The sequence below is a fragment of the Schistocerca cancellata genome, chromosome 6, assembly GCF_023864275.1.
Source record: "Schistocerca cancellata isolate TAMUIC-IGC-003103 chromosome 6, iqSchCanc2.1, whole genome shotgun sequence".
Classification (NCBI taxonomy): domain Eukaryota; kingdom Metazoa; phylum Arthropoda; class Insecta; order Orthoptera; family Acrididae; genus Schistocerca; species Schistocerca cancellata.
In genome coordinates, this window is record NC_064631.1 from 104851102 (window position 1) to 104870254 (window position 19153).

At 36.9% G+C, this 19153-nt stretch overlaps 1 protein-coding gene across 1 annotated transcript in view; it reads left to right on the forward strand.

Moving 5' to 3' along the window:
• The window catches only part of LOC126088174 (probable RNA polymerase II nuclear localization protein SLC7A6OS), a 61443-nt gene that overhangs the window by 4572 nt on the left and 37718 nt on the right, over positions 1 to 19153 (forward strand). Inside the window, exon 2 of the mRNA XM_049906298.1 lies at positions 13777 to 13911. Within this exon, the coding sequence (XP_049762255.1) occupies positions 13777 to 13911 (135 nt within the window). The remainder of the gene's footprint in view (positions 1 to 13776; positions 13912 to 19153) is intronic.

Here is a 19153-nt window from a genome sequence, read left to right on the forward strand (position 1 = left end):
AGACCCTTTACTTTGTTCTGACAAGCCATGAAGCTTTATCGGTGTTAAACCTAAATTATCAAGAGCAATGTTTGTTTGTATGAGGGATTCATTTCTGGATTCCAATGATTCTAATTCAACCATGACTTCATCTGTTTGACTTTCATTGACTTCAACTCTTAATTTTTCCTCACAAAAGTTACGGCATGTTGAACAAAGCTTTTGTCCAGGTTTTATGCTAATATTTTTTGTCAGTAATTGTTTAGAAAGATCCAAGCCTACACTTCTCAACGATTTTTTGATGGGCTTTTTGTGTTTTTTTAGTGGGACTACACATGTTGTTTGATACTTTTCAAAAACATTTAAAAAGTAGTAGCTGTGGTGTGAACATATATTCTTAAATTCACACAGATTAATTCCAGATCGTAAGTGGATCAAATCTTTTTCTTCCTCACTCAATTCAGATACCGGTTGTAACTTTTTTGAAGGTGTGTAGATTGTTTGGAAACAGTCAGATTTTTTAAATAACCCTACGCTACAGGTTTGAATATCTGACATACTGATTTTACTTTTGGTCTGATTACTGTTCTGGTTACTTTTATAGGATATTGGAAAAGAATCTCTGTAAACTAAGTAACAGTACTTACTGAAAGTTCGAATAAACTTAATAAAATACTATCCAAGCACTGTTTAACACTGTAATAATTTTTTACTTCAAAACACAGGAGTAACAAAACAAAATCCAAGCGTACATTCTTACTCCAAGAAGACAAAAACTTATTTTCGGCGTCTAAGTCACTTGGTATTTTTTATTTTTAAAATATAATTAATATTATTTTAGAAATTAGATAACTATTAAACAGGTTAAAAAGCCAACATAGTTTTTCTTTTATCTAATAGCCTATATAGTAAGAGTATTTTAAAACAAATTTGAGCTTTCTACAAGGGCGATGTACTTGAGAACAATATTATGGAAATGGAAGAGGATGTAGATGAAGATGAAATGGGAGATACGATACTGCGTGAAGAGTTCGACAGAGCACTGAAAGACCTGAGTCGAAACAAGGCCCCCGGAGTAGACAACATTCCATTGGAACTACTGACGGCCTTGGGAGAGCCAGTCCTGACAAAACTCTACCATCTGGTGAGCAAGATGTATGAAACAGGCGAAATACCCTCAGACTTCAAGAAGAATATAATAATTCCAATCCCAAAGAAAGCAGGTGTTGACAGATGTGAAAATTACCGAACAATCAGTTTAATAAGTCACAGTTGCAAAATACTAACATGAATTCTTTACAGACGAATGGAAAAGCTAGTAGAAGCCGACCTCGGGGAAGATCAGTTTGGATTCCGTAGAAATACTGGAACACGTGAGGCAATACTGACCTTACGACTTATCTTAGAAGAAAGATTAAGGAAAGGCAAACCTACATTTCTAGCATTTGTAGACTTAGAGAAAGCTTTTGACAATGTTGACTGGAATACTCTCTTTCAAATTCTAAAGGTGGCAGGCGTAAAATACAGGGAGCGAAAGGCTATTTACAATTTGTATAGAAACCAGATGGCAGTTATAAGAGTCGAGGGACATGAAAGGGAAGCAGTGGTTGGGAAGGGAGTAAGACAGGGTTGTAGCCTCTCCCCGATGTTATTCAATCTGTATATCGAGCAAGCAGTAAAGGAAACAAAAGAAAAATTCGGAGTAGGTATTAAAATCCATGGAGAAGAAATAAAATCCTTGAGGTTTGCCGATGACATTGTAATTCTGTCAGAGACAGCAAAGGACCTGGAAGTGCAGTTGAACGGAATGGACAGTGTCTTGAAAGGAGGATATAAGATGAACATCAACAAAAGCAAAACGAGGATAATGGAATGTAGTCGAATTAAGTCAGGTGATGCTGAGGGAATTAGATTAGGAAATGAGACACTTAAAGTAGTAAAGGAGTTTTGCTATTTGGGGAGCAAAATAACTGATGATGGTCGAAGTAGAGAGGATATAAAATGTAGACTGGCAATGGCAAGGAAAGCGTTTCTGAAGAAGAGAAATTTGTTAACATCGAGTATAGATTTAAGTGTCAGGAAGTCATTTCTGAAAGTATTTGTATGGAATGTAGCCATGTATGGAAGTGAAACATGGACGGTAAATAGTTTGGACAAGAAGAGAATAGAAGCTTTCGAAATGTGGTGCTACAGAAGAATGCTGAAGATTAGATGGGTAGATCACATAACTAATGAGGAAGTATTGAATAGAATTGGGGAGAAGAGAAGTTTGTGGCACAACTTGACCAGAAGAAGGGATCGGTTAGTAGGACATGTTCTGAGGCATCAAGGGATCACCAATTTAGTATTGGAGGGCAGCGTGGAGGGTAAAAATCGTAGGGGGAGACCAAGAGATGAATACACTAAGCAGATTCAGAAGGATGTACGTTGCAGTAGGTACTGGGAGATGAAGAAGCTTGCACAGGATAGAGTAGCATGGAGAGCTGCATCAAACCAGTCTCAGGACTGAAGACCACAACAACAACATCAGGTCTGAGACTCTAGATATTGAAGTTTTTGTAAAACTAAACATCCGTTAGCTAAAATACAAAATTGTAAATTTTTTTTCATTTGGAAGATTTTAATATATCTTTATGGTAATTTTTTTAACGTTTAGATATAATACACAAACTTATTCCAAAATTTCATACTGAAATCTTGAGTATTCTTTAATATACAAATTTTTTTAGTTGTGAGGACACGTTTAAGTTACGATTTCCGACTGCTGAAACAACGCCAAATCTAAAAACTTTAAAAATTTATAAAAAAAAAACTATAAGAGATAGAGCAAAGAACTTTTACGAGTGCTTTCAGGATGATAAAAGAAGTAATTGTACCAAGTTTCATCAAAATCTGACATGGTTGGTGTCAAGGCCTGGGTGACTTGACATGGAATGACCCTCCATGTCTCTGTATCAAATGTCCTAACTTGCTGCTGATTGCCACAATATGGAAGGAATGCAGCTGGCTTGGCCTCTTCCATCAAAGCCGAGACATTCTTTGTCATTCTCTCTGATTATGTGTCCCAAATGATACAATTCAGACTGTAGTTCGTCATCATCAGAAATAATCTTTGCTCTGTGTACTGACATGTTTAAGACCACATTCTTGTGTACAGGGTGCTGAATACTATTGTGTTCGAATACCAGTGAGTGTGCGTTTCGTTTCATGTACACTGAGTGACCAGGCTGTCCTCCTGCCTTCTGCTCAAGTAATACATCCAAGAATGGTACCTTGTGGAGTCTTGGCTCATGCATTATTATATTGGGATTTGGTTACTAAGGAGCTGTCTGAGATTAGAATAAACCACTACACTTTTAACAGAGACTGGGTGCTCACTTAGTAGGGCATGTGGACAGGCTGCTAGGGGCTTAGTGGGAGGTGGGAGTGCACTGCCCAACTTTGGCCCTCTGTGGAAGGTTCCTATACTGCAGTTGTTCCTGTTGTGACTCGCCGATTATTCAAAGTGCTGCCACGCAATTACGCACATCCTCTACGTGCGGCGCTGTCTGCCAGCCAGGCAGCAGCTGCGCCACCTAAGCGGCCAGCCGAGCAGCGGCCGCTAGACTGAGACGCAGTGTTTAATCGAATGCCGACTTGTACACAGGTCAACTTACTCAGTGACTTATATGTGTTGTTGTGTTGTCCGAAATATGTGTTAAATTTGAAGATATAAAAGTTTCTATATAAACAAAACAGTGTTCTAGCCCCAGCAGTCGGTGATGTTTACTCATGATGACGAGGTGGAGACAGCTGCTAAAAACTTCAGTGTTTTGTTCAAAGTGACATGCTACTGTGAAATACTCAAAGGACATAATAAAGATGAGCTTGCAAAATGGAAGAGCTATCTCCCAACAACAGATATTACAGTCCTCAAATATCTCTCTGTTGTGTTTGTCGTGCCACAATTATTTATGACTAAATTGTTGTACCACTTTCTCTCCAATCCCTCATGTGAAACAAACTCATCAGTAACTATAGGGCAGCCTTTAGAAATACACTCTTCAATTACTGTAACTAAGCCTTTTGTACTACAACTTTGTCAGCTTAAAATATTGTCTGCACCTCCCTCTGAAACAACAGCTCCCATACCCAAAGACTCAGAACATTGTTCTTTCTCCCATACTTAGGTTTCTCGAAATGAGATCCTTTTACTTCTACAACCACCTCATGCTCCTTATTGGATCCTACAGTTAATAAATTCCCTTCAAAATTAGCTTAAAAATGAAAAGTTATCTTCAATAGGCCGCTTACTCATCCCACTACAAAAGAAACAAATTAAAAAAATTAAACCAATGTGACAAAAGTGGGTACTTTGAACCATGTGCCACAACAAACAGATTGCCACAGTTATCTCTGTGGCACTGCCACATGTGCTGTACCCATGTGATGATGTTAAAGCAACGATGTTTGTAAGCCACATGTTTCAATAACAAATGTGGCAGTTAAATGCTCCCAAATAATAACAATTTTTTGCCAAAGGCAGATTGTGGACTCCATCTCAGCCATCTGCACCCGCTACACACAAACTGATGTACTTTATGGTAGAATCCGTTCTGGAAAGGCAAGTATGTCAAAGGCACTACCCATTCTCCCCAAAGGCACTGACAACTAATTTCTGAACATATGTTCCCCAAATGATACAATCCCCACCACCACACAAATCATTGTCTCCACTACGAAAACCACATAAACCAAAGCTACAAGTGCCCCCATGTGAAACATAGTTTTGAATGCAGTGAGTTTTCGTGGACATTATGTTGTACCTATCCTGTCCACAGCAGTACACCCAGTATCACTTATTTTACTACCTTCTGCTAGTGTAACATTAAAATATAGCGTTTTTTCATCATGTTTTTAGTGGTTTTCATTTTCCATGGTTGTATCTTTGACTTTACAATTTTGTCAAAGCTGAACTTTGCAATATTTTTGAATTAATAGAAGTGTTTTCATTTTGACCATGATCTATAATCCTAATTTATAGACTATTATAGGCTTAGTCCATATCCATTCAGGCAGGCTAGGATGTTATTGAATTTAGCATACGTTAAAATGAAGGAGATAGTAAGGAACACTTTTTTTTTCCTCCAAAAAAATTTCTGCTCCGAGATACAGCCCTCCAAAGATGACATTTCGCGTACCATTTTGAAGATGCAAATTTTGGAAAAAAATTTAAAATGCTGTATCTCTGGAACAGTTTTGATATATATATATTTTTATTATTTGAAAGATAATTGCTTTATAATTACAAAGAAATCCTCCATTTGGACGTATCTGTTGAAGCTCCTTTACTATAGCATTCTGGACCTTTTTTTTATAATTTATGGAAAAAATTATTTTATTTTCAAAAATGTCAGTCCATAATTTATCCCCCCCCCCCCCCCCCTGTTGATTAGTACCTTATAGTTCTACATTTCCTGAAAAGGAGAGCTTCCACTTTTATGATCAATTAACAGGCTCATAAAAATCAAAACCTGGTCTCATTTAACATAATTTTAGTTTTTAAAGATGAGTAAGAGACTCATTTTTTAAGCATTTTAAATGGCTCCAAAATGTATGTGAAAGGTCCAAACAGTTAAAGGTTTCAATTTATGCAACTTCTGTACACACTGTTTTGTACTGAAATTAGCCAGTAACTAAAAATGTGTTCCACAGCTTCAGTATTTTCCTTTGATATAGAAGGTGCTTTCCTGTTGAACCAAGAGGAACTGAAGCACTTACAATCTTCAAAACATTGTGAATAGGAAGTGAGCACTGATGGAGTTGTTGCTGTTTTTCAGCTGGAAACCTATTTCCAGCAGCTGGTCCATGTGGAAGCATAAAGTTAACTACAATTTTGTTTAACTCATAACTGGTGTCTATAATCTCTGCAACCCACCAGTTACAGTCTTACACTTACGCCACACACATCTCTCTTCTCAGGTTGTGAATGTAAATATTATCCTGCTGTTTCCGAGGTATTGGCTGAACGAATGAAATTTCTTCTTTCTTGCTCTTTAAAGTGTGTGTAATATGAATTTGCCCAACACTTTGAATCCAAGAATGTGTCTTCTGAATTCCTGTCACAGGAGTAGTTTGTTTGGACCATTCTTCTTTTCTCTGCTCACAGAATTCTTCGATTTCCTCTCTGGACAAAAGAATGAAGACTGTGGATGTGTAAGATTTCAGGACTCTCATAAAATCCTCAGCATTCTGAATCACAGCTGTATTTGATCTGGAAAGATTATGTTTTGTAGCATGGTGCTTCAGCAGGCTGCCTACATCATCACGAGGCCTCATTCCCATGACCAGTAGCACTGTATACCCAGTCAGTTGGCACAAGCAACTTAATTTGAAATGAGTAAGTTGCTTGTGCCAACTGACTGGTAACAATTTTTAAAATGACTTGAAGAATTTTTTTGCGCATTGCTAGCAAAGCATGTGCAGAGTCATGTCCTGTGTCATCACTTATAACTGCAACACTTTTGGTCTTGTTTTGTAAATATGTCACTCCTGTAAAAATTGTAACCTGGTCATTACTCCAATGATACCCTTGTACTTCTTGTGGGAGAACAACAGACCAGTTCCCAGCAAAATCACAGTGAAGCACTGAACATAGTTCTTCAGCCTGTACATACCCTTTCACTTCTGCAATGTGTTGTTGTTGCAGTTTCTTCAGATGCTGGTGTGTTACTGATTTCACTGACCATTTACCAAGTTCATCAATGAAACTGTCAAAATCAACAGTTTTCTTAATTAGTTTATTTTCCTCCCATGTCGCGTATGTAATTTCTGCAGGGTTATCTGCTGCGTCTTCCAGGCCAAGTGTCTGTAAAGGCAGTCGCCCCATTCCAGGGCAGTCGCCACATTCTTGAAACAAACAAGTCTCTCGCTTTACATCACAGACTACTAATGTCTTCACATGCCCAACCAAGGTGTCATATGTCACGTGCTCCAGTAAGTTCGTCAAAGTAATCACACAAAGTTCATAATCCACGCAGTACACACATTAACAGACATATCTAGGTGGATGTGGAACTACCCAATCAGGTCGTAGTGCATAAAATTTTGATCTTCCAATATATGATGATGATGTGTAGTTGCTCTTATAAATTGTAAAAGTTTCTTTAATGCTGTGAATCATGTACCTCTTTACTTTTACAACTTTTTGAGCCTCAACTGTTATAGTGTCTTTTTTATTGGCACTCTGTTGAGAACAGTCCCTTTTATCTTCCAGATATAATGACTGCACTATTTGAACTTGAGCTGTTTCTGCAGGTTGATCATAATGTCTTCCAAAGACTCCTTTTACAGACCTCATATTTCTTGATTTGCCTACCATGTACTTTGATACTGATGGAATGTGGTTCAAAATTGTTTTCTTTGAAAATTCTCTTGAATAATAGTTAAAACTTGCACCTTTTCACTGTAGGATGCCCAATATTCAGCGGCTGAATTGATATTTGTGAAAAAATCCTGGCAGGAGGTGCAAGAGCGCTTTAGTTCATTTTCTTCTGAAGATGGAATTTCTACTTTGAAGAGTGTGGTCAGTGTATCTGTAGTGTATTGATCCAAAGCTTTAATAATTCCTCTGCACTTTCTTGATGCACAGGAGCTTATGACTTGACTTCACTGATCATGGTTTCTTAACAGGGCTAACATCTACCTTTGTAGTTGACTGATGCATCATCTGCACCATGAGAGGCTGCACCTTGTTCAGATACTATCATTCTGTTACAACATTTAGAACACAAAAAGTCGTCAGTGGAAACATCTTAACTTTGAAACAGAGTCATCAAATAAGAACACTTATTCCCAACCTGAACAAAGTCTGTTATGTTTTGTTTGTCTTATATATCACTCTTTTATGGATATGCAAATAGTCAGCACAGTTCACTCTTCTGTGGCCTCATTCAGAAGACATTTCAAACAGTCTTTTTCACAAAACACATTGCAACTGTGTCAACTGGCAAATTCCTCACGAAAACACGGAATCACTGGATGGTCTCAGATTTCTTAGAAGCCTCTGCAGTAATCAGATTAGCACTGAACAACTACTATACAGAAATGTGCAATGAACAACCACGACCAAGAAACTGACAAGAAACTACAACAAACTGTAAGAAATATCTGCAACAATTCAAGTGAAAAGAAATAACTGCAACAAAGACTATATAAATAAACATTGTTACGAAGAAATTAGTAAGAAAACAGCTTCTGTGCAGACATACATTACACTTGAAAGTTAAAAAAGTGATTTTTTAGAATAAAACCTGTCCAACTTAAAAGTGGAAGCTCTCCTTTACAGAGAATATAGTACTACATGGTACCAATCAACAGAAAAAAAAATAGAGCTTTTCTGGATTGGCATTTAAAAAAAAAAATTCTGTAAATTATAAAAAAATTCAAAAGGCGACAGCAAAAGAACTTTGACAGATACATCCAAATCATAAAGCAATTATCTTTCAAATAAAAAAAAAACTAACAAAATATTTTCCAAAATTTGCATCTTTAAAATGGTGTTCACAGTGTCATATTTGGAGGCCTGTGTCTTGGGTCTGGAATTTTTTTGGAGACAAAAAAAAAAAAATGTTTGTTGTTTACTCCTGAATTTTTACATATGTTAAATTCAGTAACATCTGAGACTATGAAGGTAACTCCCCTGCCTGAAGTGATACGGATTATGCCTATAGATGTCCTTCAGTTAGTTTCAGTTTCAACTAATCCCCTTGTGCATAGTACTGTACATTATTAAACTCTAAGCTTCATCTACATCTATGTTCTACAAATCTCTGATGTTTGTGGTAGAGGGTATTTCCCATTGTACTGGTACTACATATTAGGGTTTCTTCCCATTCAGTTTGCATATGAAGTGTGGAAAGAATGACAGTTTAAATGTCACAGTGCGAGCTGTAATTAATCTAATCTTGTCTTTGTGGTTCATATGGGAGCAATATGTAGGAGGTTGAAAAGTGTTCCCACAATATTCATGTAATACTGGTTCATGAAACTTCATAAGTAAGCTGTCATGGGATGGGTGACATTTTGTCTTCAACCATCTGACAGTTTTTGCTGTTTGTATCAAAAGAAAAAAATTTCAGAAAATCATGCAGTTACAAAGTGAAGGAACAGCCAGCTATTACCTTCAGGTGGTGAAATTTCAGTTCTGGCAATAGACGTATTTAAAGATGAAAACATTGATCCTATCTTTTGGAATTATTAGTTTCTCGTCAGGGAGGAAAGGGGGATAGATTGGTAAAGCTTAGAATAGTGGTTTGCTCGATTCTGAATGACCTGTTGCTCCTTCCTTATCTTCAGCAATCTATCACTGCCCCCTTCCTGAAGGAGGAACTTAATACTTCCAAAATCTTAGATTTTATGTGTTTGTAGGGCAGTATTGAAAATCAGGTTTTCCAGTTTTTGACAGTACTGAAGTTAAGATTTTCTAGCTTTTGACAAGATTCTCCCTTAAATCAAAAAGCCTCTATCTCTTGTCCTGCCTTTCTTTTATATTTTCATATCTTCTACTAGTTTTATTAGGTTTGTGTTCCACACACTTATTAAACATTCGGGCACACAGGGGTTTTGCAGGAACTATCCTTTGAAGACATATTGCATTTTCCCAGTATGCTGCCAGTGAACTAAAGTGTGCAACTTGCATTACCTACAACTGCACTTTTACGAGAATTCCTTTTCATATCCTTACAATTTATTACATTTAGGTATTTGTATGTGTAGATTTATTCCAAATGTGAATCATTGATATTCTGGCATAGGATACATTGACAATCTTTTTTGCATTTTTTAGGGTGCACAGTTATAAATTTCTAAAGATTTGACGTGTGTTGCCAAGCTTTCCATCATTTTGAGCTTTTATCAAGATCTGCCTAGATATTTGTATGGCTTTTTTCAAATAATACTCCATGACAATAAGGTGCATTATTTGCAAAAAGTCTGTGATTACTATTAATATTGTCTGCTGGGCAATTAATAATAATATTGTCTACTAGGTCATTAATATACAACATGAGCAAGAAGAGCCCCCATACATTTCAGTGGGGTTATTTGGCAATAGTATTTTCAAGTTCATTTTTTAACCTTATTGTAGTGTGTCTAACATAACCTTTTCTTGCACAAAAACACTTGCTCTTTCTGATAAATAAATAAATAATGTAGGAGATGATGATGTTTAGCAGTATGACATCAGAGTATGCACAAATTTGATAAAAAAATGTGATGGCATGTTTACATATTAAGAACATCTTGAATACTTCACAGCTAGCCTTTTCAGTACGGTGAAACTGATGACAAGTAACTTCTCTGTGGAACTACTAATGGACACACCATACACTTCATTTATCCAACATTATTTTAGTTACAAAATGATACAAAAATTGTTGCAATTGATTTTTTCCCACCTCTGACCTCATGACAGATGAAATGGCTAATTACATACTCTTGAAATTTTAACCTGCCGGCCGGAGTGGCCGAGCGATTCTAGGCGCTACAGTTTTGAATCGTGCGACCTATGTGGTCACAGGTTCGAATCCTGCCTCAGGCATGGATGTGTGTGATGTTTTTAGGTTAGTTAGGTTTAAGTAGTTCTAAGTTCTAGGGGACTGAAGACCTCCGATGTTAAGTCCCATAGTGCCAGAGCCATTTGAGCCATTTGAAATTTTAACAGTGAAAAGAGCACAAAATGCTGTGCATCTGATCTAGATTACACCTTTTGATAACAAATAGTTTCTATTTTAAGCTGTCTTAACATTATACTGTAACTTTATAGCTCGCACAGCATTTTACCACTGTTTACTAAAAGTCTTATAAAACCTTAAATTTTTTATATCTTGAACTCATATTTTAGTTTAGTTTTGTTCTGCACGGGGCAGTGGCACAAAATTTCATCCAAATTGGATGTGATCAGGTGGGGTCCACTGATCTACTTGGTGTGACTTCACCAAATAAGGAATTCTTTGAACCAGTTGATCAGTTTTGCATGTAAGACTGTTGAAGACAGTGGCTGGAGGGAAAGCAAAATAAAGAAACAAAAAAATGAAAATGGTTTTGTGTGATTTGGTAAACTACACAGAGATTACAAAACTAAGTTTCTGACATGCCTGAAATGTGAAGTTTACAATTGGTTTGTGTTGCCTATTTTGAGTAATGACAATAAATTTGGACCTTTTTGAAATGCAAAAACCATTCAAAATTTAAGTGTGCTCATTGAACAAAGGAGAGATGAAGATTGAGATTCACTTGGAGAAAGTGGAAACAAATAAGTGGACCAGGAAAACATATTGGATTGAAAGATGAAATGTCAAATCAAGGATTTTGGTCTGGAAGGGGGGGGGGGGGGGGGCGTGATCTCACAGAAATTTTGTATCACTGTGCCATCTCAAATTCTTAGAGTAAGCAAAGTTGTTTTCTTAACTTATTATAATACGAACTACAATAGTGACAAAATTTTCAAAACTATGATATATGAAAGCTATGTTGCAAAGATTTGTGTGTGCGTGTGGGGGGAGGGGGGTGTGGGAGGGGGGATGGAGAATTAAAAAGAAACAGATGTAGTTGAGGAGGAGAGGACTGCAGTTCCATAACCCTCTCCCACCGCCCTGAATTTTCCTCTGGTGACAAGTATCTACATGTACATGTCTCTCTGCAATTCACACCCAAGTGTTCAGCTGGTAGTACGTAGAATTGCTTCCAGACTATTTCTCGACCATTCCACTCTTGGATGACCCATGGGAAAAATTAACAGATAAACAGTTATGTGTGAGCTTTGATTTCTCTTGTTTCATTATGATGGTCATATCTCCATATGTAGGTGGGAATCAACAAAATGTTTTCGCATGCAGCATACTAAGAAAGTTGATCATTTTTAATGAAAACATCTTGGTGTATTGAAAAATGCTTGTGTTTTAGTGATTGTAACCTCAACATACATATCATATTCATGACACCATCTCCCCTTTTATGTGATATTCCATAATGATGTCTGCCAGCAAATATGTTTGGCAATACTCCGAAAGAGGATCGACAGGTATAGTGTAGGCATACTGTTTAGTAGATTTGTTGCATCTTTCAAGAATTCTGCCAATAAAATGCAGTCTTTAGTTCACCATCCACACATTCTCTTTGTGATGGTTGAGTTGAAGTTGTTTATAATTGTAGTCCTTGGGTATTTACCTGAATTGGCAACATTTAAATTCAGGTTTTTTTTTTTGTGTGACTGAAATTTAATGGATTTTGTTTTGTTCTTAGTACTTACATGGAGGACATCAAACTTTTTATTGTTCAGTTTCAGACGCCAATTTTTGCACTGCACAGATATCCTGTCTAAATAATTTTACAATTTGTTGTGATCCTCTTATGATCTTACTTCGGCAGTAAATGACAGCATCATCTGCAAACAACCTAAAAATGTGGCTGTATTGTCTCCTAAATCATTTATATATGTCAAGAACAGCAGAGGGCCTATAACACTTCAATTACACTCCTCTTTCACTAGATGCCTTTTTATCAGTTACTACCAATTGTGTCCTTTCTGACAGGAAATCACAAACTCAGTTGGGTTCCTTAGGCACCCGCTTTGATTAGAAGCCACTGATTACCTTATGTGACCAAAGAATCAATTGTGTTTTCACAAGAACAGTATTTTATAAATTTATGCTGATTATGTGTTGATAGATAATTTTTTTGCAAAAGTATTTCATAACATTGGAACACAGCATACTTTCCAAAATTTTAATGCAAATTGATGTGAATGATGTGGGTCTGTAATTGAGCAGATGACTTCCACTTGGTTTCTGGTGTATTTGTGTGCTCTCTGCAGTCCTTAGATATGGATCTTCTGCTAAAAGGGGAGCTATTTCATCAGCATATTGTGAAAGGAATGTGATAGACATACAATCGGCACAGGACAACTTGCCATTATTAAGTTTCTTTGCTACTCTGAGGGTATATAATTCTAAACGACTCATATTATGATCTGTTTTTGGTTTGAATTCTGGAATATTGTGAATGGATGAAAGATGGACCAAGGAAATTGTTTGCTGGATTGCAGGAGACCAGATAAAGAGTGGAGCTGTGACCTGATGTACCTCTGAATGTCCTAGTACATGTAAAAGTCAGGAAAAAGCTTTAATCAGCCATGGATGTCAAATGACTGATGATAATAATAGGAGTAATAACAATAAACACACAGTATACAAATTTGTTTTATTTTACAATTCTCAGTAATGGGGAAGGTGCCGGTCATGGCATATTGCTAGTAACCAGTTGACGTAGAAAGATTTGGGGAAGTTATGTAGTACAGAATGTCTGATAGCACTAGCTACTACCAAAACTTTAATGATAAAGGTATATCAGAAATCTTTGAAGCAAAATTTAGTTCCCAGAAATCTCCTTCTCTCTCTCTCTCTCTCTCTCTCTCTCTCTCTCTCTCTCTCTCTCTCTCTCTCTATTGAATCAGATGGAAGCTAAACAAACCATTTTGGAATCAAACAATGGAAAATCCAGGAGGATGAAATTTAACAATATTATGAAAAGGAAAGTCGCTACTCATCAAATAGTGGAGATGCTGAGTCAGCACCTCTGCTACATTTTGGAATTAGGGTTTAATTGAAATGCTTCATTTCTGTCAGTGTAGTGGTACCACTAGTTTTATATACTATATACTACTCTTTAAGTATTAATTTTAATATTAAAGAATGATGAAGTAATGTTGCATTTGTGGTATAAACTTTTACTGATGTAATTTTATTACCATAAATTTAGGAAGAAAATGTGGCACAGCATATACTCAAGAAATCAAAGAAGTCCATTCCCAGGACATCAAAGAAGCATGTCACCAACATACTAGAGAAACTTCGTGCAGAAAGCAAGCAAATATCACAAGAAAACAGATTTAAGGTAATTAGTGTTTTTGGTTGTGTTTAGACTTATCTGGTACTTCACTGTTGGAATAATTTTTTGTAACAGAACAAGTAAAGCAACTTACTTCAAGCATAAATGACCAGGTGCTTCTCAGATTCAATATATTGGTGTATCTGTTCTTCTTGATGTTATACGGATGTTGATGGTAACTCCAGTAACAGTCTAGTCCCCATGCTTTTGTATTAAGTTCACTATTAAACAAAATTATTTAAACTAAATAATTACCATCTTCTCCATCTGAAATGCTCTCTCCATTTCAGCCTTGCCACTCATTGAACATACATGGTGTCTGTCCTAAGGAGGAATGGTCAGTATTCATGGATATGACAACAATGACCATTTGAAGCAAATATCTCCATGCGGCACACATGCCTTGTTTTGAATGGTTTCCGAGGCAGAACACAGTTAATGTACATTGGTACTTATTTTCTGGGTTATTCAATATGTTGTCTGGGTTACACATGTACAACAGCTAGTAAGCTTTACAATATGCATTTTACAAAGTGACTGTTGAAAACTACGTATTTTTAACACATTCACCTTTGTCAACTTCAATGCATTTGTAAACATGTTGTTCTACTTGTGTGGGTCCCTCTACACATTTCCTAATGAAGGCAGCAGCGTCCTTGATGCAGCCAAACAGTTCATCTTGCGTATTCACCTTTCTTTTGTACTGCTCATATTTCATCCAACCTCATAAACAAAAATCTAATGGCGTAAGTTGTGATAATTTTGCAGATCACTTAATTGCACTAGCACCACCAATCCAGCGAGTAGGGTAAGTGCAGTTGAGAAGTTCCATTACTGCCCTGGTAAAATGTGGAAGTACATTGCAGTCTGCGTGGCCAAAGAAACACCCTCAAGTTATTTAACAAGCGAATTTTCCAAAAAATACAAGACATTCTGTCTCATCATTTGCTCTTCTAAAATGAGTGGAGCTATTAACATATGCCATATCAAACCTTGATGAAAAAACGAACTTGAAAATTAGTTTCCACTGCAGCGTGTATGTTTTCCTGCGACCATCGATGATTGTTGAGAGAGTTGTTGATTCCATTCTGTGTAAATGTGGCTTCATTACTAAACAATATTAATGCAAACAAATGCAGATTATCATTTAGCCAATGACAAAATTCAACTCTTGTGCTGTTGTCATCAATGTGAAGATTGTGGACATGCTGTACGTGAAATCGATACAAGTTGTCCATATGTAATGTTCATCATACACATGTCTGTGAGTCATTGATACATATAAAAAGCCCCTGTGTGTTAGTAGTAGGACAGAACTGCACCATTACAGCACTATGTTGCTGTTTCTGCACAGGTTATGGAACTACGCATTCAGAAGAAAAATGGGAACTTGGAAGAGTACCTGTTTCACACAATGTTCTGAGAACTTTGGTAAAACTCTATGATCACGAATTTTATGTTTGAGAAAGCGCTGACGGTATTCTACAACAGCAGCAGGAGCACTACCACTGCACCATATCTGTGTGTTCTTCATTAACTGCATTTTAGCCAGCACATGTACAGACGGAGTTAAGCAATGCTCCTCTATGATACACTCTCAATCCCTCACACTATTTCACTCATGACACACCATGGACAACAGCATGTTGAACAGTCTAGTTTAATGGCAAAAAGACGTACTGAGCAAATAGATTGAAAGGTAGATTGGGCTAGAATAAAATGTCAAAGAGGCTGAATTGGTAAGGCACTCATGTACACACCTCTAACCCAAAAGCAAATCTAAATTAAGTGTATTCTTCCTCAGAAACCATTTGGAATAAGGCATATGTCCATATGAAGTTTTTTGCTTCAAACAAGTGTTCCTGTCATGTCTCAGAATATTAACCATTCCTCCTTGGACACCCTGAAAGTCTGTACAGGTACAGATATGCCACATAAATATAAAACAAGTCTCACCATAGCCTTCATTTCTCACATTTACTCCCTCAGCCTGGTTCAGATTTAGATTTCCCACACCACCTGAGGTGCACCCAGGATGTTTTTTCATCTCAAATGCAACAAAGGATATTGACTGTCATCACATATTCCATGCTGGCTTTTCTCATAATCTTCAGCTAATAATATGTAGAGGTTGCTCCTGTCATGGTGCACTCTTATTCAACGGGCTATTGGCTGGTGTCGTCTCACTGCCTTCTCTACTGATGCATTCTTCATCTTCATGACGGCGCTTGTGGTTACACCAGAACATGATTTTTCGGATAGCTTTCAGTTCTCTGAACAGTAGCTTTTCAATCTCATCTGTGCTTGTAAAATGACTGCTCTTTAAGGTTTTATTTTATTTTTGGGAACGGAAAATGTGACAGGGAATCATGTCTGGTAAATATGGAGGCTAGGGCATCATTACAGTATTGTGTTTGGCCATTCACGAATAAACAATGAAATGCAGACCAGTACGTTATTGTGGTACAGAAGGCATGAATTACTTTGCTACTAATCTGGTACCCCCTCCTTCCCCCCACCACATCGGATTGCCTCATGCTACACCAGTTGAACTGAACTACTCTTTATTGAACATTCAACCTTGATGCAAGAAGACGATCCAGAATGACAAACTGCCTATTGGCTTCTGTCTCGGGTTCTTCGGCCGATGTTTGTCTGATCATTTTACTGACGTTTCGCCTGCACAAGTAGCTGGCATTGTCAAAGCTGCACCCACCATTGCCAGTGGAGAACTGGAGCCGAGCTCGTCGCCGCTGGCTATATGCACATGGCAATGGAGACAGGAGCCAATTGACAGTTTGTCAACAAGTGGCCACAAAAGCCTTAACAATCGAGATTGCTTCCATTGGGATGATTGAGCCGTAGTTTTGATGTTGTAACCATAAACCCATATTTTACCACCTGTTATGACACATTTCAGTATTTCTGCACTATTATTGACTTCATTTAGTGACTTCTGTGCATCTTGCATTCGTATTTTTGTTCGAAATTTAGCAGCTTTGCAACAAAGTTTACATGCGTTTCATGTCCAAAACATCTGAAACAATCTCATGAAATTAACCATTTGATATGCAAATCATCTGTGAATTTTTTATAGTGATTTGGTGATCATAAATAATTGGTACTTTCACTTTTACTTCCACAATTTCATAGGTTCATAATGTACTGAGACTGCCAGGGCACTTGTCATTTTCTACATCTTAACAATCTCCTTCGAAATGCTCATAGCACCTTGTGAACCTGTGTTCTGCTGTTAGCAGACTCACGAAAGGCAATTTTTAACATTTCTAAAACTTTGTTACACTTTATTCTGTTTATGCAACAAAATTTAATACAAATTTTCTGATCCATTCCCACACAAAAATAATCACCAATTCTACCAAACCTCATGCAACCTTTTTGACAGTTGACAACAGACTAAATATCTGAAATGGCTAACATTTCAGGAATACATTTCAGACATGTACATAGACAACAATGAAAAAATCACTAATACAAAACATGGAATGGCAAGACCCACAACTTTTTGAACACATCTTATATGCTGAAGTACTGACTCATGATCCTTGCCATTTCCTGTACATAACATATGATAACTATGATGAGTTTCATGTAAAGTACAACCCTATGATTTTGTAGTAATACATTATTGAAATGAAAGAAAGAGACAGCTTTTTCAGTGCAGAACGTTTTAAGTCAAACCATTGACAGACAGTTTAAAAAATCAGCAACTGTATGACACCATTTTTTCTGCTGCATTGACCAAAATTCCACCTAACTAACTAGCATGTTGAGAACTAACTAGCATGAGATAAGAACCACTGCAACCATTGTTTATTGCCAATCCATCTACGGAGGAAAGTTTTCATCCATGTAACAACTGAAAACCTCAGTATTACACACACACACACACACACACACACACACACACACACACACACACACACACATGCGCGCGCGCGCGCAAATGCAACTCACCCACACGACTGGCAACTGAAACCACACTTGGATTTTCCATTGTTTGATTTATTAATTGAAAACCTCAGGGGTTCATATCTAACAAGTCAGTACTATAGGACCTCTTAATACCATATAGCTATTAGTTGTGTCAAAATGTCATGGCATTGTATTTAAAAATGTCCTACAGATGATAGAGACTGTGTAATGTGTCAGTGCAGAGTTCAGTAAAATAATAGTGATCCTCACATTTAGTGTTGAGTTGAGAGACGGGTAGCAGTGCATTTCTTGAGAAATTGGGCTAATTCCATGAGCTTTTTAGTTATGGATGAGCAATCTACACTGTCATGTACTACCATTATCAATACATTCTTCATGCTCATGTGTACATATAGTTGTCCCCCACAACTTTGCCATTACTTTCTTTACAACCTTCATACCTGGATTTTTAATGTGCTTTGTCCTATCCTGTTGTGTTTTACAGACTAAAACAACAAGGACTATATTCTCCATCACTGAGAAATTTTCTTTTAAATGATAACATGAAGCCCATTGTGAGAAATTCATGCCATCAAGTGATTAGACGTCAGTCCTAATTCACCCTCTTCGTGAGAAAAGTAACAAAGTGGGTAAATAAATATATTAAAATAATCACTTATTAATAATAAAATAAACTTATAGGTATATAACTATTGTGGCATCTTCCTGCTCTCAGCAGAGTACAACATTATTTTTAAAGAACTGTCAACAAGATGGTGATTAGACCAAATACATGTAGGATATCAAATATGTAAAATAATAGAAAGGGCTTATGAAGGATTGCTTATGTTGAAGAACTCCTGAATGTTGAATTAATTCTTTCTCACTGAAATTGAAAAGGAAGGACTTTCTGGATTCTCAAGGTCAATCTTGGAAGAAATTTTCTTTAATGTTTGACAAACGGAGTTGAAGATCAAGAAAGGCCTTCCTCAAGGTTTTTACATTCTGGATCAGTCATTGCACTTTGTATTATCAATTTGGAATTTAACAACATTGGGTCCGGATAAAATATATGTTTACTGCTTACAGGACAAATACTTGACTGTGACTGACTTAAAAATCAGTCTCTCATTTTCTCTATTGTTTCTCACAGCTTCATTTTCCAATATATACCTTTCACCCAGAAAATGATGTGGTTTTCCTTGCTTTGGCCATAATGCATGTGAGCACCAGTTTCTGGATCCCTTTCATTTCTTATCTGTGTGCCATTTATATTCCAGGAAATAACTTTATGGCTTTACCTTGACATTTG